Raw genomic sequence first — 26,411 nt, 5'->3', positions numbered from 1 at the left:
TTGATGTCATACACAGCCAACAATACTGCAGTAATATACAAATAAACACAAGATGGGTGTATATGGCAAACAATCTGAGAAATTTTATTGTCTCAAGGATTAGTCTTTACAATACATATCAATTTGATCAAAAGACACAAAATGTAATTAAACCAAACAGATAACATTGCAAGGAAGGAATAAAATGTGAAAACTTCACCCTCAACCACAGATCTAGGATCAGATTACCATATTCCTAACCTAGAACCAATCATCCACGAGGGCCATTAAAAATATCTGATCTAGTATCTGTGTGGTTAGGGACAACATCTACCTACTCCAAAGGGGGCAGGGGCTCAGGGCCCTCAAATGGAGGGCCTGCTGCAGTGATTTTCAGTCCGGAGGGAGGCAATATTTATCCTAACATGCTCAGCTCTTGTGAAAATTACTTATCTGTTATGACAATTAGACCTCTCTGACTAGTGACAACTGCAAAATAATTAGTCTTAATTTTCATAAACATCTTATACATGTTCATTGTCCAACCTCTTCTTTTTTTAGCAGCTTCTTCAACTTATTGAATTTGTTCTTCCCCATTCTCTTCTTGCTCTGCATGGGGGATTTCCTTGGTTTATCGCGTTTTTTCTCAAACCTGCTCCCTTCCTTTGATTCTTTGGTCGTCTCCCCTTCTGTTTTGACTGTGTTGGACTTCTTGAGCTCTCCGTCCACTTTCACAGTCCCACCATCCATCTTAGCGATCTTTGCCTTTTTCGGCCCGGTTGGTTTCTCACTCTTTTTCAAGGTGCTTGGGTTTGTTGTTTTCTTGCCGATGCTTTTGGCTAGCTTCCTGTTGGCTGTGGCCTTCTGTGACACAGCTGGCTTGCCAGGGACTTGCTTCTGCTTCTTGGACTTGTTTTTGGACCCTGCTTTAGATGGCCCGTCCTCATCAGAGGAATCAGCTGTAACCTCTACTGCCTCAGATGGCTCGGTTTCCTCTTCTCCGTCTGGAATAGTGACAATAACAGGGTGTTAGTTTTATATAAACACAAGTGGTGTTACCATGACACTGGACAAAGCATTGTGGTTTAGTAGATCCAAGATGACATCTACTTTACCTTTGTCAACTGCTGTGGTTGGGACCGTGTTGGAGAACTTTTTCAGCTTGGCCACAAAGAAACCGTCCATGTTGTGGGAATGAGGATAGAACCGGCGTGAGAGTTTCAGAGAGGGATGGAATCGTCTCTCTTTGAATCTAAATGGAGGAAATATATTTATTCATATTGCACGAGGAAATGGTTAGGGGGTACGGGTAAATATCTGGATGAATGTGAATAATGTGTTCTTATAACCCCTTTACCTGGTGAAACCTTCTTTGCCAAAGTCCAGTCCAGTCTGGACGAGTTTGACGTTTCTTTTCTTGAGAGCATAGTCCACTACCCACTCGTTCTCCTCCACCTGGTGATAAAGTCAATGAGGTAACTATTCTACTCCAAATTAATTTAACCATCACAGACATTTTGTACATGCACCAAAAAAAAGGCTACAATACAAGAAATCATTGCAATTCACTTTAAGTAAAGCCTCAACTTAGATAGTGTTTATTTATCATCAGTGTGACACTGTGTACCCACCATGATAGAGCATGTGCAGTACACCACATAGCCTCCAGAGGGAGACTCAGCATTGACCGAGTCGATGGCCGCAAGGATGAGCTCCTTCTGCAGGTGGGCCAACCGCTGGATGTCAGACTCGTCCTGAGAGACAGGACGTAGGATTAGGAAGACATGAACAGGAAGTTGTAATTAAAGGCCAGTGTCTACTGTAAATCTAAAAGGCCTGTGTAGTGTATAATAGTTTTTTTCTCACTTTACTGGTCTTCACAGCAGGGTCTTTGGAGATTACTCCTGTGCCTGAGCAGGGAGCATCAAGCAGCACTCTGTCAAACCCACCCATTACCTGCAAATATAGTAACCAACAGGTTAACATACTATCAATGGGTGTAACATACATACTTATATTGTGTCATACAGTACATGTATAAACTGCATGTAGAGCAAGAACCCCTCTCATTACCTTAGGGAACTGCCTCCCGTCGTAGTTACAGATCATTGAGTTGGTGACTCCCAGACGGTGGATGTTTCCCACCACACTCTTCAGTCTGTCAGCACTGGCATCATTGGCCACAATCACTCCTGTGTTCCTCATCAACTGGGCTGTGGGACACACACATATACACAATAAATAAGTAATCAAATAAAAAGACAAGTCTTGCCTGTCAAGCCCCCAGATCAGGGGTTCTTCATCTTTTCAGGATGGGCCCAAATAAGAAATTCAGTGTTTTCCTGGAACCGAAGCGCATGAAAACATGCCCCCTTTTGAGGGCCCTAAGCGAGATATGGTTGGGGGGCTCCTCCATCTCGCAGGCAAAACATTTTAGTTTTAAAGTTAATGTCCTGCAATTCTACACACTTTGCCATGACTTACGCCATTTTAATATGATATCTGAGTAAGAGTGACTAACAAAATCAATGGGGGGCCCCTTGGAGGTCAGTGCCCTTGATGTGCCTATTCTGGTCTTGGTGCGTGCGCTCTCAGATGCAGTGAGGGTAGGCTAGTCTACATGGGTTTTTTTATGGATGAAAGCAAGAAATTTTTTATTTGTCAAACAGCAGTCGTGCATCGATCATCATGTCACCAGAACAAGACCCTTGATATTTATTGGAGAGGAGCATCAAGCTCATCACCGTGCACTTTCACCACTTTTTTCACCTGTAGACTAATAAATTGCATGGTTTCCCGAGTCACGTTTCCACCGCCATTTCTCACATAATTAATTTTACAGACACAAAAAGATCCCACCATGTCGACCGAAGAAATTATGTCGGCATTAACAGTAATATATTTATATAATTTTATACATTATGACTTTACTCCCATAAAAACTGTGGATGGAAACGTGGTTATTGACTGACATAGCAAGAGAAAAACAGCTGCTGCACAGCCAAATGTCAAAATGATGTTTTCTTCTATTCTAACTCCCATGTCGCAACACAAGAAAGGCTGCCCTTGATTGTTAGGCTAATCGTAGAGACCAACAGCAGTAAACAGTATTGTGATCATTGTCATTCAACTCTCATTTTTAACATCCTCACCCATATAGGTGGTCTTTCCCCCAGGAGCTGAGCTCATGTCGAGCACAGTCTCCCCCTCCTGGGGAGAGAGAGCCATGACAGGCAGGAAGCTGGAGGCTCCCTGCAGCATGTAGTGACCAGCCAGGTACTCTGGGGTTGCACCTGGGAACGGGAAAACACAACTAGGGTAAACACTCATCAATTCATGTATACTTACTCATAACACACAGAAAGCAGGATAACAGTAGTAAATAGAGAATTAACATTCTAATCTTTCATACAAATATAAAAGGTTGGAGTGTGCTGGTACTGACCTATGGGTACCGAGGAGTCAAAAATGACCAGGCCCACTTTAGACCACTTCCCCAGAGGATCCAGATTCACCCCTCTGTTAATCAGGGCCTGGGACAAACAACATACATGTCACTCAGTCAGTCTGGCAGAGGAACAGGTATTACTAATATCATCCTATTATCCTTTGGTCAATTCCAAATTGACCCTTAGTCTTAATCCTTTCAGAGAAACACACATGCCTAGGGGGTAGGGGTGGATTTGGGGCACCTTTATTTGATCCAAGTTGAAAGAGATTTGTTACCTGAGCCAAGTCCCTCCTCCTTGTCTTCAGTGTATTGGTCCGAATGGTGACAGGTCGCTGAATTTCATTGGCCTCCAGGAAATCAATCAGCTACAAAGCACATAAAAAGAGGGAAGTCTTAAGTTCAGCATGATGACAAAACCGTTACAACAAAACGTAACCTTCCATAGATTCCTGTTCATTTTGTGTTTCTATGACATTTGGGAGAACAAAGCAATGACACATACCTCTGACACTGGGAAAATATCCAGCAGTTTGTCAATGAGGAAATTGTTGTAGCTGTAGTAAGTAGAAAGATCCTTTTTGAGGAGAGAGAGGTACTCTGTTCTCTCTTTCCCCTCCTCCCTCTTGGTTGCAAAGTGAGAGAGAACATCCACGTTGTCCTTTATTCTCTGGTGGATGGTCTGCAGGTCTACAAGCAAAACGCCTGCAATCACAGGAGAGAAAGAAACTCACTACAGATGGAGTCCACAGGCACTGATAAAGAACATGTAGCAATGTGTAAACTGGCATAACAAAAAGCATATCTGTCAAATCTAAAAAATAAAATAAAAAAAAGTACAAATCTAAGGTCTAAACTCACCCTCTTTTGCTATCTCCTCTGCTCCAGGTAGTATGAATTTGTCCATCTCATCTAAATTAGCCTGTACCGTGCCATCTTCATCCATGTCTTCATCTCCACTCTTCCCCTTATCATCATTATCATCATCATCATCATCACTCTCCTGGCCCATGGCTTCCTGCAGCTTCTTCTGCTTCCTGGCAGCTCGCTCGATGGGGAGCAGCTGAATGAGGGATGAAGAGAGGAGTAAGGAACAGATGATTCAACAGACAAAGATTCAGCACCTTGCTAAAGAACAGTAAGAACTTTGAAGGACGAACATTGTTTTGCTATTTAGAACATGTCCTGTGTGCATAAATTCAGTGAATAATTTCACATACCTCCTCTCCTTCACTGCTGTCCTCCAATGCACCGTAGTCATCAACCAGGTCATCATCATCATCACCATCTCCCTCAATTAGCAGTTTTTTCCCTTTACTGTTCTCCGCTCCCTCTTGTCCCTCGTCCTCTTCCTGCTCCCATTGGCTGTCACTGTCTTCCTCGTTATCTGATTGGCCGACCTCACGCTTCCTCTTTGCTGGCTTCAGCCATTCACTATTTTCATCTGTGAATCCTTGAGAACAGGGGAAACAAACCAATTAAATCCCCATAGACATTCATGACTATTGTATTGAGAACACAGTGAATGGATGGGGATGTCTGACTCTGGATCCACATGGACTAGGGCGACTTACCCCCCCCATGGCTAACGAATTAACAGTAACTTACCTTTTTTTGGCTCCTCCTTCTCGATGGTTTCCTTGGGCTTTTTGGTCACTTGAGCTCGCTTCCCAGCTCTACAAAACATCATCTTCATCTTCAGCAAAAGTGTGTGACACTACATTAGTGATTTAAAAAGGGATTGACAACATAACATCCAAAAGATTACAAACAGACCTTTTCCTGGACCTGCTTGACAGTCGTTTTGGTGCAGTATCCTCTGCAAATGACAAGCAGTTATTTAGTGAGCATCAACCTATAAAGCTTCATGTCTCATTCCCAGTCATGCATCTTTGCTTTAGTGCCACTGTACTCCCAGCAAGTGAAGTTATACTGAGCATGTCTTCAGCTCTTTAGAAGCTGTATGTTATAATAGCATCCCTCTCACCATCCGTTAAGAACTTGGCCAGCTCAGTCTCTGCTCCTTTCTGCTTCCTGGACTTCCGCCCCGGCCCCTTCTTCACATAAGTGGTGGGATCCAACTTCCTGCCCATGACTGACACCTACACAGGTAGTCTGGAGAGAAGACATAGCTCATGATCATGTTGGATTTACACACTAAGGCATAGGATCAGAATGTGATGAAGGTAGTCACTAACTATGCACTGATGGCAGCTCTGAAAGATGGTAGCTAGCTATATTCTCAGTAACATGTTGCTCAGAATCTGTTCCAAGAATGTTGCAAATAACACAATTATAATTAACGACAAATCAGCTAAACTTGAAGTGTTTATTGAAAATGTTCCTAAGAACATATCACCTCTTAACTCTGACCAGAGAAATAAAAAGCAATGTGAAATTGAAAAAAAGTTGACGTCTCTAACACCACGGTGTTATATGTAACGTTAGTTATTATAATACGTGGAACGTCCTTTTCATATGCCAAGTCGGCATTATTGTCATAAGAATGTTACGTAGTTATCTAGCTATTTAGTTGACAACTGCTAATCGTTAGTACACATTTCCAAGCATGTTACCGTTATCCATCAATGGTATCCCCCTAATATTCAAGCATGACGATTTGTTGGTAATTAGCTAACGTTAGGTAACGACACATTGACTTCAGTTAAAAACAGACGAGTTGCATTCTAGAGACAAACCAACGTTCATCTCATGAGGTTGCTATGAGCAGTAAAGAATGTTAGTTAGCTGGAATTTGGTATCTCATACGCAGTGCAAATCCGTCACCATGACTTGTTCATTCACTTGTGTATGGCACAAACAATTACGACAACTCTCCAAAACGTACCTTTGCAATAGTTAAAGTATAATGTATTTATTCGATCCTTGATTCCAGTTTACAGATTAAATTTACGCACGTGGTTTTTTTTTTCGAGCGAAGGTTGATTCCCGGAAGAAACAAACATGCGTTTCCGGCGCATGTCATATACGAAGGCAAAACGCTAATCTTTACACACGGAGCACAGAGTTTTCAAACTCTGGAAGTAGGTTGGACATATTCTGACTCTTTTACATCCAAACTGAAAATAAACTTTACTCGTTTCGTGTAGACCTATGTGAAAAATGTTCAGTTGGATGCATTGTCCCAATAATGTTAATGTGTTATTTCCCTGGGGCATTGATGATCATTGAGAATAATCAACCTTTTTCGATTATATACTGAACAAAAATAGAAACGCAACATGTAAAGCGTTGGTCTTATTTTTCATGAGCTGATGAAAATAGATAGATAGGAAAAGGCCACACACTGCTGCGCATGCTCCCATGTGATATTTATTTATAACAACGTTTCGACCCTTAAATCTTCATCAGGTATCCATATCCCAGGTGGGGTGGAAGGTCCTATATATAGGGCTAGTACTCAGTGACATCACTTCCTTAAACAGGAGGTAAAATGTATAACATAGGTTCACAATATTAACATTCAATGTATCAAAATATATGATCATACAAAAGGAATGTGATCAATATTTGCAGTAATATACATACACATACAATATTCAATTAGGATTTAAAAAATAATAATTTGGACATTTTGAAACTGAAATAAAATATCACAGAAATGTTCCAAAAAAGTATTTATCTCAAATTGTGCATACATTGATTTATATCCCTGTCAGTGAGCCTTTCTACTTTGCCAAGATAATCCATCCACCTCAAAGATGTGGCATATCAAGAAGCTGATTAAATAGCATGAGCATTACACGGATGCATCTTATGCTGGGGACAATAAATGTGCAGTTTTGTCACATAACACAATGCCACAGATGACTCAAGTTGAGGTAGCATGCAATTAGCATGCTGACTGCAGGAATGTCAACCAGAGCTGTTACGAGAGGTTTTAATGTTAATTTCTCTACCATAAGCCGGCTCCATAGTGGTTTTAGAGAATCAGTATGTCCAACCGGCCTCACAACCACAGACCACGTGAAACTACGCCAACCCAGGACCTTCACATCTGGCTTCTTCACCTGCGGAATGGTCTGCGACCAGCCACCCGGACAGCTGATCAAAGTGTGTTTGCACAACCAAAGAATTTCTGCACAAACTGTCAGAAAGGGAAGCTCATCCACGTAATTGTAGTCCTGCAGTTCAGCATCATCACCTTCGATGGCCACTGGCTTGCTGGAGAAGTGTGCTCTTCATGGATGAATCCCGGTTTCAACTGTACCTGGCAGATGGCAGACAGAGTGTGTGGCGTCGTGTGGGCGAGCGGTTTACTGATGTCAACGTTGTGAACAGTGCCCCTTTGTGGTGGGGTTATGGTGTTGGCAGGCATAAGCTTCAGACAGTGAAAACAATTGCATTTAATCATTGGCAATTTGAATGCACAGAGGTACCGTGACGAGATCCTGAGGCTCAATGTCGTGCCATTCATCCAAAGTCGTCACATCAAGATGAAAATGTTCCTGTTCTTCCTTGGTCTGGCTGCATACTCACCAAACATGTCACCCATTGAGCATGTTTGGGATGCTCTGGATCAACGTGTACAACATGTTCCAGTTCCCACCAATATCCAGAAATTTTGCACAGCCATCGAAGAGGAGTGGGACAACATTCATTCAAACATTCAGATTCAGACCCAGATCCAGGCTCCTACTTTTTTATTAGGTATCTGTGACCAACCGATGCATATATGTATTCCCAGTTATGTGAAATCCATAGATTAGGGCCTAATGATTTTATTTCAATTGACTTATTTCCTTATATGAACTGTAACTAAAAATCTTTTAAATTGTTGCACGTTGCGTTTATATTTTTGTTCCGTGTTCAAGGGAACGAAAATAATGTAGAAAAACGAATGTCTCACAAAATAAAACATTTAAAAGATTTCTTAAAGTGTGAATTACCTGGTACAAAGAACAGCAAATACCAACCAAGCACCACACAACCACAAATTCACACACCTAAGCTTTGCGGGCAGTAAGTAGCTGGCTCAAACCAACAGTGTAGAGTTGTGGCCAAAAGTTTTGAGAATGACACAAATATTAATTTCCACAAAGTTTGCTGCTTCAGCGTCTTTAGATATTTTTGTCAGAGGTTACTACGGAATACTGAAGTATAATTACATGCATTTCATAAGTGTCAAGGGCTTTTATTGACAATTACATGAAGTTGATGCAAAGAGTCAATATTTGCAGTGTTGACCCTTCTTTTTCAAGAGCTCTGCAATCCGCCCTGGCATGCTGTCAATTAACTTCTGGGCCACATCCTGACTGATGGCAGCCCATTCTTGCATAATCAATTCTTGGAGTTTGTCAGAATTTTAGGGTTTTTGTTTGTCCACCCGCCTCTTGAGGATTGACCACAAGTTCTCAATGGGATTAAGGTCTGACACAGGACTGATGGGAGCGCTCACCTTGTCTTCTCCGGACAAGCTTTTTTCCAGATGCCCCACACAATCCGAAAGGGGATTCATCAGAGAAAATGACTTTACCCCAGTCCTCAGCAGTCAAATCCCTGTACCTTTTGCAGAATATCAGTCTGTCCCTGATGTTTTTCCTGGAGAGAAGTGGCTTCTTTGCTGCCCTTCTTGACACCAGGCCATCCTCCAAAAGTCTTTGCCTCACTGTGCGTGCAGATGTACTCACACCTGCCTGCTGCCATTCCTGAGCAAGCTCTGTAATGGTGATGTCCCGATCCCGCAGCTGAATCAACTTTAGGAGACGGTCTGGCGCTTGCTGGACTTTCTTGGGCGCCCTGAATCCTTCTTCACAACAATTGAACCGCTCTCCTTGAAGTTCTTGATGATCCGATAAATTGTTGATTTAGGTGCAATCTTACTGGCAGCAATATCCTTGCCTGTGAAGCCCTTTTTTGCAAAGCAATGATGAAGGCACGTGTTTCCTTGCAGGTAACCATGGTTGACAGAGGAAGAACAATGATTCCGAACACCACCCTCTTTTTGAAGCTTCCAGTCTGTTATTCGAACTCAATCAGCACGACAGAGTGATCTCCAGCCTTGTCCTCGTCAACACTCACACCTGTGTTAACGAGAGAATCACTGACATGTCATCTGGTCCTTTTGTGGCAGGGCTGAAATGCAGTGGAAATGTTTTTGGGGGATTCAGTTCATTTGCATGGCAAATGATGCAATTCATCTGATCACTCTTCGTAACAGTCTGGAGTATATGCAAATTGCCATCATACAAACTGAGGCAGCAGAATTTGTGAAAATGTATATTTGTGTCATTCTCAAAACTTTTCGCCACGACTGTATGTAGGTTGCAGGCTTGTTAGTTTTCTTGCTTCTGGTGACCTGTCCCGCGTTCAAGTTAATTATCGAACGACCGTTTAAAAAAAATATGTTTTTGTTTTGAACGACCGTTTGAAAACTGAAATTGTTGTTTTTTGTAAATTGAAATTGATACAACGTTGTCATTTCGATCGCTAACGTATCCCACTTTCCCAACTCACTGTTTAACCAAATATAGTAACGTTAACTAGCTATCTTTACTTTGTTATCTGCTCGAGCACAACTTGTAATCAAAGATATGCATAGAAACGACCGCAAAAAGAAAGATGTCAAACGAGAGAGAAAAGGGAAAGTTAACATAGAATCAAAGGGAACAGTTACAGTAATCAACAGAGGACAAGAGAAAGTTAAACGTAAACCGCCAGTAAAACCACCGGTCAAGTCGCCGGTGAAGCAGCAAACGAAGCCAATAAAAAACCCAGGTGGTCGGGGCCTTGGGAAAGCAGGGGCTAGACGTTTGGGTCAGCTATTGAAGCGTGCAATCAAAGAAAAAAATAATGTTACAGGAAACGAAAAGGTGCCTTTGCCAAGTGAGTGATCTAGCTAGCTACTTTAGCTTGTTCAATATTTGCTTGCTCATCATATTGTAGAAAATTCGGGGGGGTTGCCCCCATTCCCAGGTAGCACAAACCCACAGAGTTTCTGTCTTTGACAAACCTCTGGCCCGGTGTGGGCTAGATGTGGATGCTAACGTTACCTGGGAACCGGGGCCAGGATGGCATCTGTCAACTCCTAGCTGTTACACGAAGAGATCGGCACATTTTGACGAGGGTACTAGGTATTGGATCAAGGTTGCTACACTGCCCCCATCCTTCTGAGAGCACATTCTTCATTACTTCATGATTTTCAAAAAGCAATTTTTAAGTATTTGATGTTTATGTCAATTAAAATATTTCATAACCAATGAGTGTATCCCCATCTTCATCTCGTCGATCTGTATCCAGCGACCCCAGTTCGTCTCTTCAAGTACCAAGCAGAGGCTGCACCTGTGTAACGGATGTGAAATGGCTAGCTAGTTAGCGGGTGCGCGCTAGTAGCATTTCAATCAGTTACGTCACTTGCTCTGAGACTTAAGTAGTGTTGCCCCTTGCTTTGCAAGGGCCGCGGCTTTTGTGGAGCGATGGGTAACGAGGCTTCCTGGTTGACTGTTGTTGATGTGTGCAGAGGGTCCCTGGTTCGCGCCCGTGTCGGGGCGAGGGGACGGTTTAAAGTTATACTGTTACACCTGCACCCAAAACCAACGATGGCATGTGACTGCCCGGGTCTCCCAGCTCATCCTTCGGGTAGTCTCCCAGTGCAAGCACCGGGGTGGCATCTCCATGGTGGACCTCAAGCATGCCCTGGCTGCTGGTGGCTATGATGTCACCAAGAACAACACCCGTGTGAACTTAGCTGTGAAAGGCCTGGTGAGGAAGGAGACACTGGTGCAGACTGGTGCATCTGGGTCATTTAAACTCAACAAGGTAACTGTTTGATTAATACATTTTTGTCAATGGTGGTTTTTGTTTTAGCTCGTTGGCAGTTTGATTTTCCACTGGCTCATTTCAACTGAGTAGGAAGCAAATGGTGCATAATTCACTGTCAAACCACTTAACCAGGTATTTGTGAATTTTGAATTATGCAGATGTTTCTCTCTCATCTCCTGACCTAAAAACTACAGAAACTGACAAATGAGAAGAGAATTAAGACAAGAGCCATGAGAGACCGTGCAGCAGTCGAGAGCCAAGCAGAGAGAACGTGCAGCAGCCCAGAGGACCAAGCAGAAAAAAGGAATTTTGAAGCCAGCAGCAGAGCAAGGAAAGGCCTTGAAACCAACAGGAAAAGCTGTGAAACCAGGAGCAAAAACTACTAAACCAGCAGGAAAAGCTGTGAAACCAGGAGCAAAAACTACTAAACCAGCAGGAAAAGCTGTGAAACCAGGAGCAAAAACTACTAAACCAACAGGAAAAACACCTAAACCAGCTAGCAAGGACAAAAGTTGTAGGAAAAGGTCAAAGGGAAATAGATAGACCAAAACATGTAGGCAAAAGCCACAAACCAGCAGGACAAGCATCATAATCACCAGCCAAGGTCCAAAAAACAGGCTACAAAGCCCCTAAACCTGCAGGAAAGGCCTTGAAAGCAACCAATTAGAAAACCTGCAAAATGGTTGGAAACCCCAATACAAAGCCACGGATACAGCGACCTAGGGTTGCCAAAAGACGCGCTTCCTTGTGGAAATGGACCGAAAGTATGGACTAAATGAGTAATATGCCAGTAGTAGATTTCTAGATAGTAGATTCCAATATTATATTTTGTCAATCATATTGTTGTATTGGTTTTTATTACATTGTTACTCCCAAATTACATGTATATTGAGTGATTATTTGACCAGTATTACATGAAAAATCATGTCCTCTCCATGAGTGATAAATTGTTTTGTTCCCTACTCTCCTACAGTCTCTTTGACAAGGAACAATGGAAACATGAGGACAAACTGTACCATTTATTTCCACTGTATAACCATGGGAACAATGATGCACTGGATACATGTAAAAAAAAAAATATATATATATATTTTTTAAACTAGTAGGAAGTCCATATTTGGTGCCAAGTCCTTACAGATGGTGTATTCAAAACAGTATTCATTTCATATTGAAACTTTGCCTAAGTTCAGAAATGTAAGATACCATATTTTACACACAATACATACACCCATAGAATCATACGAATCCACAGGAGGTAATTGGTGAAGTGGACCGTTTCTGTACAATGTTTGACTGAAAGCGACTGTCCGATCCAGTTCTAGTCCATGTTGACAACAGTTTTAGCTGGAGCAGCAGTGCGCTGTCAACTTCATCACAACACACCCCAGACCTCCTCAAAGGCAGAGCACATCTTGGCACAGGTGAGGGCAGCAGAGAGAGGGTAGTTACTGATGGAAACAGTCTTCTCTGTGTAGTCCACATTCACCTAAGACAGGAGAGGACAAGCAGAGCTCAAACCAATGCATAATCATTTACCAAATTCCAGCTCCTTTTTTTAACTGGTAGAGAATAAATAAACAAAATCAACCCCTAACATCTACATTTCTAACACACACTACACTACCTACATCAACAGTACCTAAATCAGCTTCTGCCCCAGAGAAGTAGGATGAAGATGCCCCTTAACACTGAAGTAGTAATGAGGGAGGGTAAGTGAAGCTGATCCTGGATCGGTGCACACGGGCCATTACCCTAGAGCCTTAAGCAAAACTCACCGCTCCGTGTGCAAATGCTCCGACCACCACAGTGGCAGGCCCCTCCTCTGGTACCACGGTACGGGCGCCCACTGCCTCCCCAGAGGAGAAGGAGGTACAAATACGGGGGCAGCCAGGGGGCAGGTGGTCTGACACAGGGTTCTTGATGAGCTTCAGCAGGCGCTGGGGGCCGTCAGCCGCCCTCACACTCAGCTTGTGCAGGAGCTGGACTAGGAGGAAACAAATACAAGTGGGATGAAACGAGAGAGAGGGAGATACAGTAATTTCTGGTCACAATTTGTAGACTTGTTTATGTTCTCCCACCATTAGCTCTGACAAATTGAACACCCTAGTCATTGGCGACTCCGTTCCCCGTAGTATTAGATTTAAAAATAATAATCTAGTGATCATACACTGTTTTACCAGGGGGCAGGGCTACCGACGTTATGGCTAATCTGAAGATGGTGCTGGCTAAGGCTAAAACTGGCGAGTGTAGGGTTATTGTTATCCACGTCGGCACCAATGATGTTAGTATGAAACAGTTTGCGGTCACCAAGCGCAACATAGCTTCAGAGTGTAAATCTGCTCGAAAGAGGTTTCGGCATCGAGTAATTGTCTCTGGCCCCCTCCCAGTTAGGAGGAGTGATGAGCTCTACAGCAGAGCCTCAACTCAATCACTGGTTGAAAACTGTTTTCTGCCCCTCCCAAAATATAGAATTTGTAGATAATTGGCCCTCTTTCTGGGACTCACCAACCAAGCCTGGCCTGCTGAGGAGTGACGGAGTCCATCCTAGATGTCACCAACCAAGCCTAGCCTGCTGAGGAGTGACGGAGTCCATCCTAGATGGAGGGGTGCTCTCATCTTATCTTTAAACATACAGGGCTCTAACTCCACAATGAGATAGCCAGCCTGCCAGCTTAGTGGAGTCTGCCGCTAGCATAGTCAGTATAGTCAGCTCAGCTATCCCCATTGAGACCGTGTCTGGGCCTCGATCTAGGTTGGGCAAAACTAAACATGGCAGTGTTCGCTTTAGCAATCTCACTGGAATAAAGGCCTCCCCCATTCCTGTCTCAAAATAGGGCTACTTAATGTTAGATCCCTCACTTCCAAGGCAGTTATAGTCAATGTACTAATCATTGATCATAATCTTGATGTGATTGGCCTGACTGAAACATGGCTTAAGCCTGATGAATTTACTGTGTTAAATGAGGCCTCTCCTCCTGGTTACACTAGTGACCATATCCCCCGCATAGGTGGAGGTGTTGCTAACATTTACGATAGCAAATTTCAATTTACAAAAAAATAAAATAAAAGATGTTTTGTCTAGTTATGAAATCTATGCAGCCTACTCAATCACTTTTTATAGCTACTGTTTACAGGCCTCCTGGGCCATAAACAGCGTTCCTCACCGAGTTCCCCGAATTCCTAATCGGACATTGTAGTCATGGCAGATAATATTCACATTTTTGGTGACTTTAATATTCACATGGAAAAGTCAACAGACCCACTCCAAAAGGCTTTCGGAACCATCATCGACTGAGTTTTGCCCAACATGTCTCAGGACCTACTCACTGCCACAGTCATACTCTGGACCTAGTTTTGTCCCAAGGAATAAATATTGTGGATCTTAATGTTTTTCCTCATGATCTTGGACCTTCGGACCACCATTTTATTACTTTTGTAATCGCAACAAATAATCTGCTCAGACCTCAACCAAGGATCATCAAAAGTCATGTTATAAATTCTCAGACAACCCAAAGATTCCAAGATGCCCTTCCAGACTCCCTCTACCTACCCAAGGAGTCCAAAAATCGGTTAACCACCTAACTGAGGAACAAAATGTAACATTGTGTAATACCCTAGATGCAGTCGCACCCCTAAAAACATTTGTCATAAGAAACTAGCTCCCTGGTATACAGAAAATACCCGAGCTCTGAAGTAAGCTTCCAGAAAATTGTAACAGAAATAGCGCTCTACCAAAATGGAAGTCTTCCGACTAGCTTGGAAAGACAGTGCTGAAGAGCCCTCACTGCTGCTCAATCATCCTATTTTTCCAACTTAATTGAGGAGAATAAGAACAAACCAAAATGTATTTTTGATACTGTCGCATAGCTAACTAAAAAGCAGCATTCCCCAAGAGAGGATGGCTTTCACTGGCTTTCATTTTCACAGCAGTGATAAATTCATGACCTTCTTTGACGAAAATCATTAGAAAGAAAATTACGGACTCCTCTTTAAATCTGCGTATTACTCCAAAGCTCAGTTGTCCTGAGTCTGCACAACACTGCCAGGACCTAGGGAGACACTCAAGTTATTTAATACTATATCTCATGACACATTGATGAAAATAGTCATGGCCTCAAACTTCAAGCTGCATACTGGACCCTATTCCAACTAAACTACTGAAAGAGCTGTTTCCTGTGCTCCTCCTATGAGCTGCTTCATATGCTTCCTGGCCCTCCTATGTTGAATATAATAAACGTCTCCCTATCCACCAGATGTGTACCAAACTCACTAAAAGTTGAAGTAATAAAGCCTCTCTTGAAAAAGCCAAACCTTGACCCAAAAAAGATATCAGTTTGTCTCGGTGGATGGTTTGGTCTTCTGACAAATCAACTGTACATGTCGGTGTTCCTCAACATTCCGTTTTAGGACCACTATTGTTTTTGCTATACATTTGACCTCTTGGTGATGTCATTCGGAAACATAATGTTTCACTGCTATGCGGACGATACAGAGCTGTACATCTCGATGAAACCCGGTGAAGCCCCAAAATTGGAAGCCTGTGTTTCAGACATAAGGAAGTGGATGGCGGCAAATGTTTTACTTTTAAACACGAACAAAACAGAGATGCTAGTTCTAGGTCCCAAGAATCAAAGACATCTTCTGTTGGATCTGACAATTAATCTTGATGGTTGTACAGTCATCTCAAATGAAACTGAAGGACATCGGCGTTACTCTGGACCCTGATCTCTCAAGAATATTTCAAGGACAGCTTTTTTTCCATCTTCGTAACACTGCAAAAATCAGAAAATGTCTGTCCAATAATGACGCAGAAAAATTAATCCATGCTTTTGCCACTTCTAGATTAGACTACTGCAATACTATACTTTCCGGCTACCCGGATAAAGCACTAAATAAACTCCAATTAGTGCTAAACACATACCTAAATGTACGCTACGGTCACAAGACGCAGGCCTCCTTACTGTCCCTAGAATTTCTAAGCAAACAGCTGGAGGCAGGGCTTTCTCCTATAGAGCTCAATTTTTATGGAATGGTCAGCCTGTCCATGTGAGAGAAGCAGACTCGGTCTCGACCGTTAAGTCTTTATTGAAGACTCATCTCTTCAGTAGGTTCTATGATTGAATGTAGTCTGGCCCAGGAGTGTGAAGGTGAATGGAAAGGCACGGGAGCAACAAACCACCCTTGCTGTCCCTGCCTGGCCGGTTCCCCTCTCTCCACTGGGATTCTCTGCCTCTAATCCTATTACGGTTGCTGAGTCACTGGCTTACTGGTGCTCTTCCATGCCGTCCCTAGGAGGGGTGCGTCACTTGCGTGGGTTGAGTCACTGACGTGATCTTCCTGTCCGTGTTGGCGCCCCCCTGGTTCGTGCCGTGGGGGAGGTCTTTGTGGGCTATACTCAGCCTTGTCTCAGGGTAGTAGGTTGGTGGTTGAAGATATCCCTCTAGACGTGTGGGGGCTGTGCCTTTGCAAAGTGGGTGGGGTTATAATCCTGCCTGGTTGGCCCTGTCCGGGGGTGTAGTCGGACAGGGCCAGTGTCTCCCGACCCCTTCTGTCTCAGCCTCCAGTATTTATGATGCAATAGTTTGTGTCGGGGGGCTAGGGTCAGTCTGTTATATCTGGAGTATTTCTCATGTCTTATCCGGTGTCCTGTGTGAATTGAAGTGTATTTTCTCTCTCTCCCCCTCCTCCCCAGGATTACCTTGCCTGACGACTCCTTGCTGTCCCCAGTCCACCTGGTCATGTTGCTGCACCAGTTTCAAATGTTCTGCCTGCGGAGCCCTGCCTATGGAACCCTGACCTGTTCACTGGACGTGCTACCTTGACCCTCTTTCTCTACCGCACCTGCTGTCTCTAACTCTGAATGATCGGCTATGAAAAGCCAACTGACATTTACTCCTGAGGTGCTGACCTGTTGCACCCTCTACAACCACTGATCATTATTATCTGACCCTGCTGGTCATCTATGAACGTTTGAACAGCTTGGCCATGTTCTGTTATAATCGCCACACGGCACAGCCAGAAGAGGACTGGCCACCCCTCAGAGCCTGGTTCCTCTAGGTTTCTTCCTAGGTTTTGGCCTTTCTAGGGAGTTTTTCCTAGCCACCGTGCTTCTACACCTGCATTGCTTGATGTTTGGGGTTTTAGGCTGGGTTTCTGTACAGCACTTTGATATATCAGCTGATGTAAAAAGGGCTTTATAAATACATTTGATTGATTGGAGAGAAGGATGGTAGGAGAGTGAATTATGAAGAGAAATTCAGCAGAACGTAGCATGCTTACCCATGAGGCCACAGAAGCGGTTGAAGGTTCGGGGGATGCGTGTCTGTGGGTTGATCTCAATCAAGGCGTTCCTCTCTGTGTGGATGTAAACCTGCAGGAGACCTGCCCTGTTCAATGGACTGTCCATCAGCATCAACAAACACTGGGGAACAATTACAGGATATTGCTGGGTTAGAGGAGCGAAGAAGAAAGATGACTGGTGTTCCAGAGTCAATGTGAAAATGACAACTTACCTGATGTGTAATGTCAGGTCGAATCTTCCCAGGGTCCCGTCCACTTTTGATGATCATGCCCTTGTGTTGGTCACAGTTCAGCAGTTCAAATGTCTTTCCAACCTGACGGGAAAGAGTACAACATGATTGACGTCCTTCATTGATTATGGTGCTAATTCCATGCCTACTATTTAAAACAGGGTTTCCCAAACTTGGTCCTGAGGGCCGTTTTGGTTTTTGGCCTAGCACTACACAGCTGATTCAAATAATTAAACCTTGATGATGAGTTGGTTATTTGTGTAGTGCTAGGGCAAAAACCAAAACATGTACCCAGGGGGGGACCCAGGACCGAGTTTGGGAAACCCTGTTTTAGGACATGCATCAGTGGGCCTGCAGGCAGGAGCTAACCAATAGCAAATAATGAACCAGGATGAAACGCAGTCACAAAAACAGTTACCGTGCAGAATGCAATAGTCATATCACACATCTACCAGGCAAGTCTGGTTGAACAGGAAGCTATCTACATTGTTTATATCCAATAACGCGGGTAATCAGAGACGCAGCTAGCGGCAACGTTAGTTTGCAAACAGCAGTTAATGGCGAAAGTGAATAGCGAAATACTCTTTACCTTCACTGTTTCCAGCGTTGCCCCCTCTAAAATAACTACTAGTCGCCTTTCCGACATGCGGTCGTGCAGGCTACGCATATGTTTTGCTGGTTTGGGTTCATATTCGTCTAAATGCTCAAGACCACGCTTGTCACCACTGTGGGCTTCCATGTTGCTTCGGGGTGGTAGTCGCCGGAATAACGCGTCATACTGATGGAGGAGTTTTGCCACGAGTCTACTGCTCATTTGATTAACTAGGCAGCAGGCAGTCGTCTATGGCGGCAGATTGACGAGGACAGAATTTTCTGAGCTAAACTGACAAAGACGTACCTTCAACAACAGATAAAACCTCACATAATTCTGCCCAAAATCAATGACAGTTTATCTCAACCAGTGGCATATGGGCTTTTTAGGTGAGCGCTGATGCCGCCCTGTGATAAGCAATGCCCACTTTGTCCTAAGGCAGGGACGCAAAATATTTATCATGTCTATTCCCAGCCGCCTCTCCAAGGTGCTGTTGGAGACGCAGCGCTCCACCAACATTCCGTCAAAACATGAATCTAACACAAAGATATAGCATATGGTAGAAAGAGTATGTATCCTTTTCTGTAGCGCTCAGGCCGGAGATAAAATGAATGACAATGGAATTAGAAGGAAACGTTTTACAGGTTTCTCCAATCAAATAGCCAAACCTAAATAGCGCCCAATTACTAGTCCTAACAGCTTGCCTGTCCACAGTTTTAACCTAGTTATTATAAACATGTTGTTTAACAAACACATGTTAAATGTATACGTTGATTACTCCATAAGAAATACAACCCCCTAAACATAAAAAAAATCTACTTTCTTTTTGTAGAATTATCAGCCCTACATCTATGACCAAACCTCACTGATTCAGAGGGGTTGGGTTAAATGCGGAAGACACATTTCAGTTGAATGCATTCAGTTGTACATCTGTCTAGGTATCCCCCTTTCCCTACTTATTTACAGTTGAATATCGGACGTTTACAGACAGTACTCTTAGGTTGGAGTCATTAAAACTCGTTTTTCAACCACTCCACAAATGTATTGTTAACCAACTACAGTTATGGCAAGTCGGTTAGGACATCTACTTTGTGCATGACACAAGTCATTTTTTTCAACAATTGTTTACAGACTATGTTTACAGATTATTTCACTTATAATTCACTGTATCACATACACTGAATTGACTGTGCCTTTAAACAGCTTAAACATTTTCAGAAAAGGATGTCATGGCTTTAGAAGCTTCTGATAGGCATATTGACATCATTTGAGCCAAATGGAGGTGTACCTGTGGATGTATTTCAAGGCCTACCTTCAAACTCAGTGCCTCTTTGCTTGAAATCATGGGAAAATCAAAAGAAATCAGCCAAGAGCTCGGAAAAAAGATTGTAGACCTCCACCAGTCTGGTTCATCCTTGGGAGCAATTTTCAAACACCTGAAGGTACCACGTTCATCTGTACAAACAATAGTATGCAAGTATAAACACCATGGGACAACGCAGCCGCCATACCGCTCAGGAAGGAGACGCATTCTGTCTCCCAGAGATGAACGTACTTTGGTGCAAAAAAGTGCAAATCAATCCCATAACAACAGCAAAGGACCTTGTGAGGATGCTGGAGGAAACAGGTACAAAAGCATCTATATCCACAGTAAAACAAGTCCTATATCGACATAACCTGAAAGGCTGCTCAGCAAGGAAGAAGCCACTGCTCCAAAACCACCATAAAAAAGCCAGATTACGGTTTGCAACTGCACATGGGGACAAAGATCATACTTTTTGTAGAAATGTCCTCTGGTCTGATGAAACAAAACTAGAACTGTTTGGCCATAATGACCATCGTTATGTTTGGAGGAAAAAGGGGGAGGCTTGCAAGCCAAAGAACACCATCCCAACTGTGAAGCACGGGAGTGGCAGCATCATGTTGTGGGGGTGCTTTGCTGCAGGAGGGACTGGTGCACTTCACAAAATGCATGTCATCATGAGGTATGAAAATTATGTGGATATATTGAAGCAACATTTCAAGACATCAGTCGGGAAGTTAAAGCTTGGTCGCAAATGGGTATTCCAAATGGACAATGACCCCAAGCATACTTCCAAAGTTGTGGCAAAATGGCTTAAGGACAACAAAGTCAAGGTATTGGAGTGGCCATCACAAAGCCCTGACCTCAATCCTATAGAACATTTGTGGGCAGAACTGAAAAAGCGTGTGCGAGCAAGGAGGCCTACAAACCTGACTCAGTTACACCAGCTCTGTCAGGAGGAATGGGCCAAAATTCACCCAGCTTATTGTGGGGAGCTTGTGGAAGGCTACCCAAAACATTTGACCCAAGTTCAACAATTTAAAGGCAATGCTACCAAATACTAATTGAGTGTATGTAAACTTCTGACCCACTAGGAATGTGTTGAATTAAATAAAAGCTGAAATAAATAATTCTCTCTACTATTATTATGACATTTCACTTTCTTAAAATAAAGTGGTGATCCTAACTGACCTAAGACAGGGAATTTAACTAGGATTAAATGTCAGGAATTGGGAAAAACTGAGTTTAAATGTATTTGGCTAAAGTGTATGTAAACTTCCGACTTCAACTGTACATCCACACACAATTCATCCACACTTTTTCAACACTGTTTGTGTCTTTGGCACCAACTAAACTGGCAGACACACTCTCCCCTACACTTAATTAAGGTAAGCAGATCAGAACCTCCAAACATAACTAATAGTATCCTTATGGATAAAAAGGTGCTTCTTACATACTGCAGTTTTAAATAAACCACAGACAATATGAATAGTTTTATCTCAGAACCCAGAAACAAATCTCTCATGCAGAGGATGTCACAAGAGACTGGATGGATGTGCAACCAAAACATAATATGCCTCTGATACCAACCAAAACATAGTATGCCTCTGATACCAACCAAAACATAGTATGCCTCTGATACCAACCAAAACATAGTATGCCTCTGATACCAACCAAAACATAGTATGCCTCTGATACCAACCAAAACATAGTATGCCTCTGATACCAACCAAAACATAGTATGCCTCTGATACCAACCAAAACAACTAAGGTGCTAAAATTGAAATAGCCTAGATACCCTAGAATAGATTTTGAATTCCAAAAACTGACCCGTAGTGCAATTTGCAGAGCAGAGTACTGCACACACTGCTGCTGCTGTGCTGGCGACAGCGAGAACGCCCCCTCTCTCTTACTCAGGTACTGGGACCACACACACTCCGAGAATGGACTAAAGCACAGGGGGAACAGTCAGGGCACACACATGCACCATGTATAAACCCACACGCACGCACACATATAAATAAATATGTGCAAAATGCAAACTCTGCACATAATTTCATGAACTGCATTAGAATCAGAGAGTAATTCAGTGAGAGACCTATTGGGTAGAAGGAGATGGAGAATATCTTTGGCCATCAAAGACCCCAAAACCCCGAAGTTGACAGGCCTGATACAAAAACATGCAAATACTCAACAAAACACTTTGAGGAATGAGATTCTTTATCTCAATAAGACTACTTGGTTATTCATTGTTTATTATGTGATAGTAAACATATGCCTTTGGGTCACCTGGGATAGCTAGGGTGGAAGAGAGCCTGGACAAACATCCCCATGGGAAAGACTAGCTCATTGACGGAGAGAAATGGAGTGATGGACCAACTGGAGGAGAAGATGGAGAGACAGAGAGATAGAGAGAGGGCAAGAGAGAGAGAATGCTCAATTCTCATATTCACATATTAATAAAACATATCTACCCAAACCAAATCACATAGACTTTTCATGACAACTGGGCTCTCACATATCATCTCTTTCAGTCTGGGAAAATTGTTTGTTTGATCCCTGGTGCTAGAGGGAGAGAGACTGGATGTAGATTAAAAAAAATACTTGTGTTACGTCAATTGTCACCTATTAATTAAATAAATGGGGGGAAATGAACTACCAGTACGTATATAGTACAATGTATTATCATCACTGGTAATATGATTCAATAGTGATATTGATTAAGAAATCCTATATCTTATTGGCAATGTAGACTAGTTCCACTACAATAAAATACTCTTCCTTTGAATACAGTTGGTTGAGTTCAGCTTCACTGAAAATGTTGTTTTTAGTTGAAAGTCTTGGAGTTAGAGACTGAATCTGGAAAAACACAGATTGTACATTTCAAGTGGACAATGAATACACAGTTGTTTTTAAATAAGGGTTCCAGTAAATTACATCCACTGTTGACCTTTTACCTTATTCAAAACAGACATGCGAGACTCCTCATCTCTCCACCTGAGATCAGGTAGTTTGGACTTGATGGAGGAATAGACATTCTGAATCAGCTCCTCTGCCTAGAGGAAACAGATAATACAATTTCAACACACTTGTAATGTAATATCACATCTATGAAGTAGTTATCTTGTATTTTGTTGCTAAAAATAATATTTCACATTTGAAAATCATTAATACTGCAGTTCACATAAATACAATTCATCAAAACATTTGGTTCATAATTACATAACATGATTTACAGATGTAATAGTCCATGGGAGTTTTTAAAGCCCATCTTATTTATTTTAGTTCTGTGTTGATTTGTTAAAAATATAGTGTTCGATCAAAAAGTTTTTTATAGTCACAATGCATCTTGTCTTCCAAATTTTACTGTTCACCTTAATTCTTTAGTAATGTCAATGCATATTATTGTCCACAATAATTCTTTAGTAATGTCATCCATGTGAGTATCGAAGACACCCTGAAAGACTTATACAAACATCAAAAAATATACTTCTCATCAGAACCCATATTTCTTTAGTTCTGTAGCAGTTCACTAAAATGTTTTCTAAACTCTCTTCCCTCATGACAATTAGGCATGGGACACAATTAACATTTTCTATTTATATTTTGTTGCTGCTATTCTTCATCACACATTTCATTGCAGCCTACATCCTTCTGTCTTTGCTTTCTCTAAACACACACCGCACACGCACACACGCACACGCACACGCACACGCGCACACGCACACACAAATCCAGCAATGCAGTTTTAAGAAAATACCAACAAAAAAAGTAAGCGATAAGAATAACAAATGATTAAAGGGCAGCAGTAAATAACAATAGCGAGGCTATTTACAGAGGGTACCGGTACAGAATCAATGTGGAGGCTATATACAGGGGGTACCAGTACAGAGTCAATGTGCCGTCCCTATTCTCCAGGTGTGAAAGGGCAGTGTGGAGTGTAATAGAGATTGCATCATCTATGGATCTGTTGGTGCAGTATGCAAATTGGAGTGGGTCTAGGGTTTCCAGGTAATGGTGTTGATGTGAGCCATGACCAGCCTTAAAAAGCACTTCATGGCTACAGATGTGAGTGCGATGGGTCAGTAGTCATTTAGGCAGGTTACCTTAACTTAGTGTTCTTTGGCACAAGGACTATGGTGGTCTGCGTGAAACATGTTGGTATTACAGACTCAGACAGGGAGAGGTTGAAAATGTCAGTGAAGACACTTGCCAGTTGGTCAGTGCATGCTCGGATTACTCGTCCTGGTAATCCGTCTGGCCCTGCGGCCTTGTGAATGTTGACCTGTTTAAAGGTCTTTCAACGGCTGCGGAGAGCGTAATCACACAGTCGTCCAGAACAGCTGATGCTCTCATACATGTTTCAATGTTACTTGCCTCGAAGCGATGCACAGAAGTTATTTAGCTCGTCTGGTAGGCTCGTGTCACTGGGCAGCTCTCGGCTGTGCTTGCCTTTGTAGTCTGTAATAGTTTGCATGCCCTGCCACATCCGACGAGCGTCGGAGCCGGTGTAGTACGATTCGATCTTAGTCCTGTATTGACGCTTTGCCTGTTTGATGGTTCGTCGGCGGGAATAGCGGGATTTCTGATAAGCTTCCGGGTTAGAGTCCTTCTCCTTGAAAGCGGCAGCTCTACCCTTTAGCTCAGTGTGAATGTTGCCTGTAATCCATGGCTTCTGTTTGAGGTATGTACGTACAGTCACTGTGGGGACGACGTCCTCGATGCACTTCTTGATAAAGCCGGTGACTGATGTGGTGTACTCCTGCCATCGGAAGAGTCACGGAACATATTCCAGTCTGTGCTAGCAAAACAGTCCTGTAGTTAGCATCTGCTTCATCTGACCATTTTTTTATAGAGGAGAACACAAAGCTCCAGTGAAAAGTGCTGTATGAATATAATCCATTACTGTATATACTGTAGAACACCCATTGGGTATTTCACTGCCCCAGAACCCCAGTCTAACTGACCTGTATGTATCGCTTGTCTCCTTGAGTGTCGTTAGGATCCTTGCCCACATAAACACTAAAGAATGGGAAAGTGCCATAGTCTCTCATCAGTAGAGACAGTGTGGAGTTGAAATCTGTCTGGTTCCACTGGCCTGATACAGCCCAGCCACCCAGCTAGAGGGGGGGGGGGGGGGGGGGGGGGGTAATCTGTCACCATACCCCACCAATCTATTCCAGTGATCTGACCTTGTGGACTAGCCTGAGGAAGGGTTCTGGCCCGGCAGTCTCTGTGGGGCCAGTGCAATACAGGAAAGATAGAACATACAGGCCTTCTGCTTCGCTGAGTTACCCAGGGGAGTGGTCCTCAGTTTCTGACAGAGGAACATTATATCAAAGTTTCATTGTGAGGATAAAAGGTCCTGTTATGGAAACGGTTTCAGAAGTTCTATTTAAATGGTTGTCCCAAAGAACCGGTACAAAATCTACAGAGGATCAACAGAGCAACATTCTTAGATTCTCACCCAAAATCTCCCTCATTGTCAGCAGTCGATCTGGCATTCTGTCTGCTGGAACCTTTTCTCTTATGTCTTTGCCTGTCTCTCTCTCCTTCCTCCCTCTTTCTCTGCCTGTACTGCCCAGCTCATGACCCTGTGGGTGTAGGGGGACACCCTTGCCCCCCTGTCTCCCCCTGGTGGACAGAGACACCCCCTCAGACCCACAGGGAAACAGGAAGTAGTCACAAGGCTGAGTGAAGGGGTCGACTGAGACGGGCGGTAGCTCTGTGACAAGCCAGGGAGGTACATGGAGGAGAGGCTGGCGGTGTGCTCTCTGGTGGGAGGTGCTGCTGGGAGTAGTAGGCCAGGCCCAGTATGGAGGCGCAGGAGGGGGATGCCAGGAGGAAGAGATGGAGTATGCGGTGACATGTCCACACCCAGGTCTTCACCTCCTCTTCAGACTGGGGCTGGGGCTCAGGAAGGATATCGGGCTGGGGTAGGGGCTGGGGCTCAGGAAGGGTATCGGGCTGGGGTAGGGGCTGGGGCTCAGGAAGGGTATCGGGCTGGGGTAGGGGCTGGGGCTCAGGAAGGGTATCGGGCTGGGGTAGGGGCTGGGGCTCAGGAAGGCTATCCGGCTGGGGTAGGGGCTGGGGCTCAGGAAGGCTATCCGGCTGGGGTAGTGGCTGGGGACCAGAAAGGGTATCAGGCTGGGGTAGGGTCTGAGGCTGGGGCCAAGGCTGGGGAAGGGTATCGGGCTGGGGTAGTGGCTGGGGTTCAGAGAGAGGATGTAGTTGGGACTGGAGCTGAGGCTGGGGCTCAGAAAGGGTATTAGAAGGGGGCTGCAGTTCAGTCAATCTAAACAAAATTGAAAGATAGTCAGTTTCATATCAGGATTATCATGATACACATTTCTACTTAATTTAAGACAAATTTGACACATGACAATCTTATTATAACCTATCTTGTTCTCTATAAACATGTAATACCACATTAATAAAAGGAAGACACTCCTCTATACAACTTGAAATGTACAGTATGAGACGCAGGGAATTGAGAGCTTGCTCTAACCCCCAAAGCCCCCCCCCCCCCCAACCCTACCAAAAAAACTGATGCATTAAGTAGAAAGTGTTGAGCCTGTGGCAGGCCAACACATTGATTTGACATCACCCAGGATCAGCATAAACTTCATAACATTTCATGAGATAGGTAAAACCTGCAGGACTTTTAATTGAGGCTCTGCTGGGGTTTCTGCCATACTGTTGTGTGTCTTGTTCTGTCTGGTTTTAGCTTGTTGCAGCCACTGACGTTTCTCATTTCTCCTTCACACGTAGCCTCCA

The 26,411-nt window shown here is 43.4% G+C and overlaps 2 protein-coding genes and 2 pseudogenes across 4 annotated transcripts; 1 reads left to right on the top strand and 3 right to left on the bottom strand.

Annotated features, from left to right (window-relative positions):
- Window positions 1-59: 59 nt before the first annotated feature.
- LOC129857201 (probable 28S rRNA (cytosine-C(5))-methyltransferase) lies at window positions 60-10,530 on the bottom strand. 3 transcript variants are annotated; one of them, XM_055925225.1, is made up of 16 exons: window positions 10,441-10,530; window positions 5,415-5,542; window positions 5,204-5,246; window positions 5,036-5,103; window positions 4,648-4,880; window positions 4,289-4,490; window positions 3,933-4,132; window positions 3,706-3,795; window positions 3,425-3,512; window positions 3,132-3,272; window positions 2,053-2,192; window positions 1,846-1,935; window positions 1,611-1,733; window positions 1,337-1,434; window positions 1,095-1,231; window positions 60-983 (listed from the first exon to the last, which is right to left on the bottom strand). In XM_055925225.1, exons 2-16 carry the CDS (start codon window positions 5,518-5,520, stop codon window positions 514-516), a joined length of 2,229 nt encoding a protein of 742 aa, XP_055781200.1. In that variant the 5' UTR covers window positions 5,521-5,542; window positions 10,441-10,530; the 3' UTR covers window positions 60-513. The 3 variants fall into 3 exon arrangements, with proteins under 3 accessions (XP_055781200.1, XP_055781199.1, XP_055781201.1); XM_055925224.1 differs by lacking the exon at window positions 10,441-10,530 and adding an exon at window positions 6,276-9,947; XM_055925226.1 differs by lacking the exon at window positions 10,441-10,530 and adding an exon at window positions 6,004-6,250.
- A 319-nt stretch (window positions 10,531-10,849) lies between these two features.
- Window positions 10,850-12,109, top strand: LOC129857207 (histone H1-like; annotated as a pseudogene).
- Window positions 12,110-12,213: 104 nt separating this feature from the next.
- Window positions 12,214-18,973, bottom strand: LOC129857204 (ribosomal RNA small subunit methyltransferase NEP1-like). The gene is made up of 5 exons (XM_055925231.1): window positions 18,329-18,973; window positions 17,722-17,823; window positions 17,489-17,630; window positions 12,985-13,193; window positions 12,214-12,695 (listed from the first exon to the last, which is right to left on the bottom strand). Exons 1-5 carry the CDS (start codon window positions 18,551-18,553, stop codon window positions 12,582-12,584), a joined length of 792 nt encoding a protein of 263 aa, XP_055781206.1. The 5' UTR covers window positions 18,554-18,973; the 3' UTR covers window positions 12,214-12,581.
- A 5,793-nt stretch (window positions 18,974-24,766) lies between these two features.
- Window positions 24,767-25,961, bottom strand: LOC129856815 (keratinocyte proline-rich protein-like; annotated as a pseudogene).
- Window positions 25,962-26,411: the final 450 nt, after the last annotated feature.

Source organism: Salvelinus fontinalis, chromosome 6, assembly GCF_029448725.1.
Source record: "Salvelinus fontinalis isolate EN_2023a chromosome 6, ASM2944872v1, whole genome shotgun sequence".
NCBI lineage: Eukaryota > Metazoa > Chordata > Actinopteri > Salmoniformes > Salmonidae > Salvelinus > Salvelinus fontinalis.
Note: the sequence above shows the minus strand (reverse complement) of the source record. Positions and strands in the feature narration are given on the sequence as shown.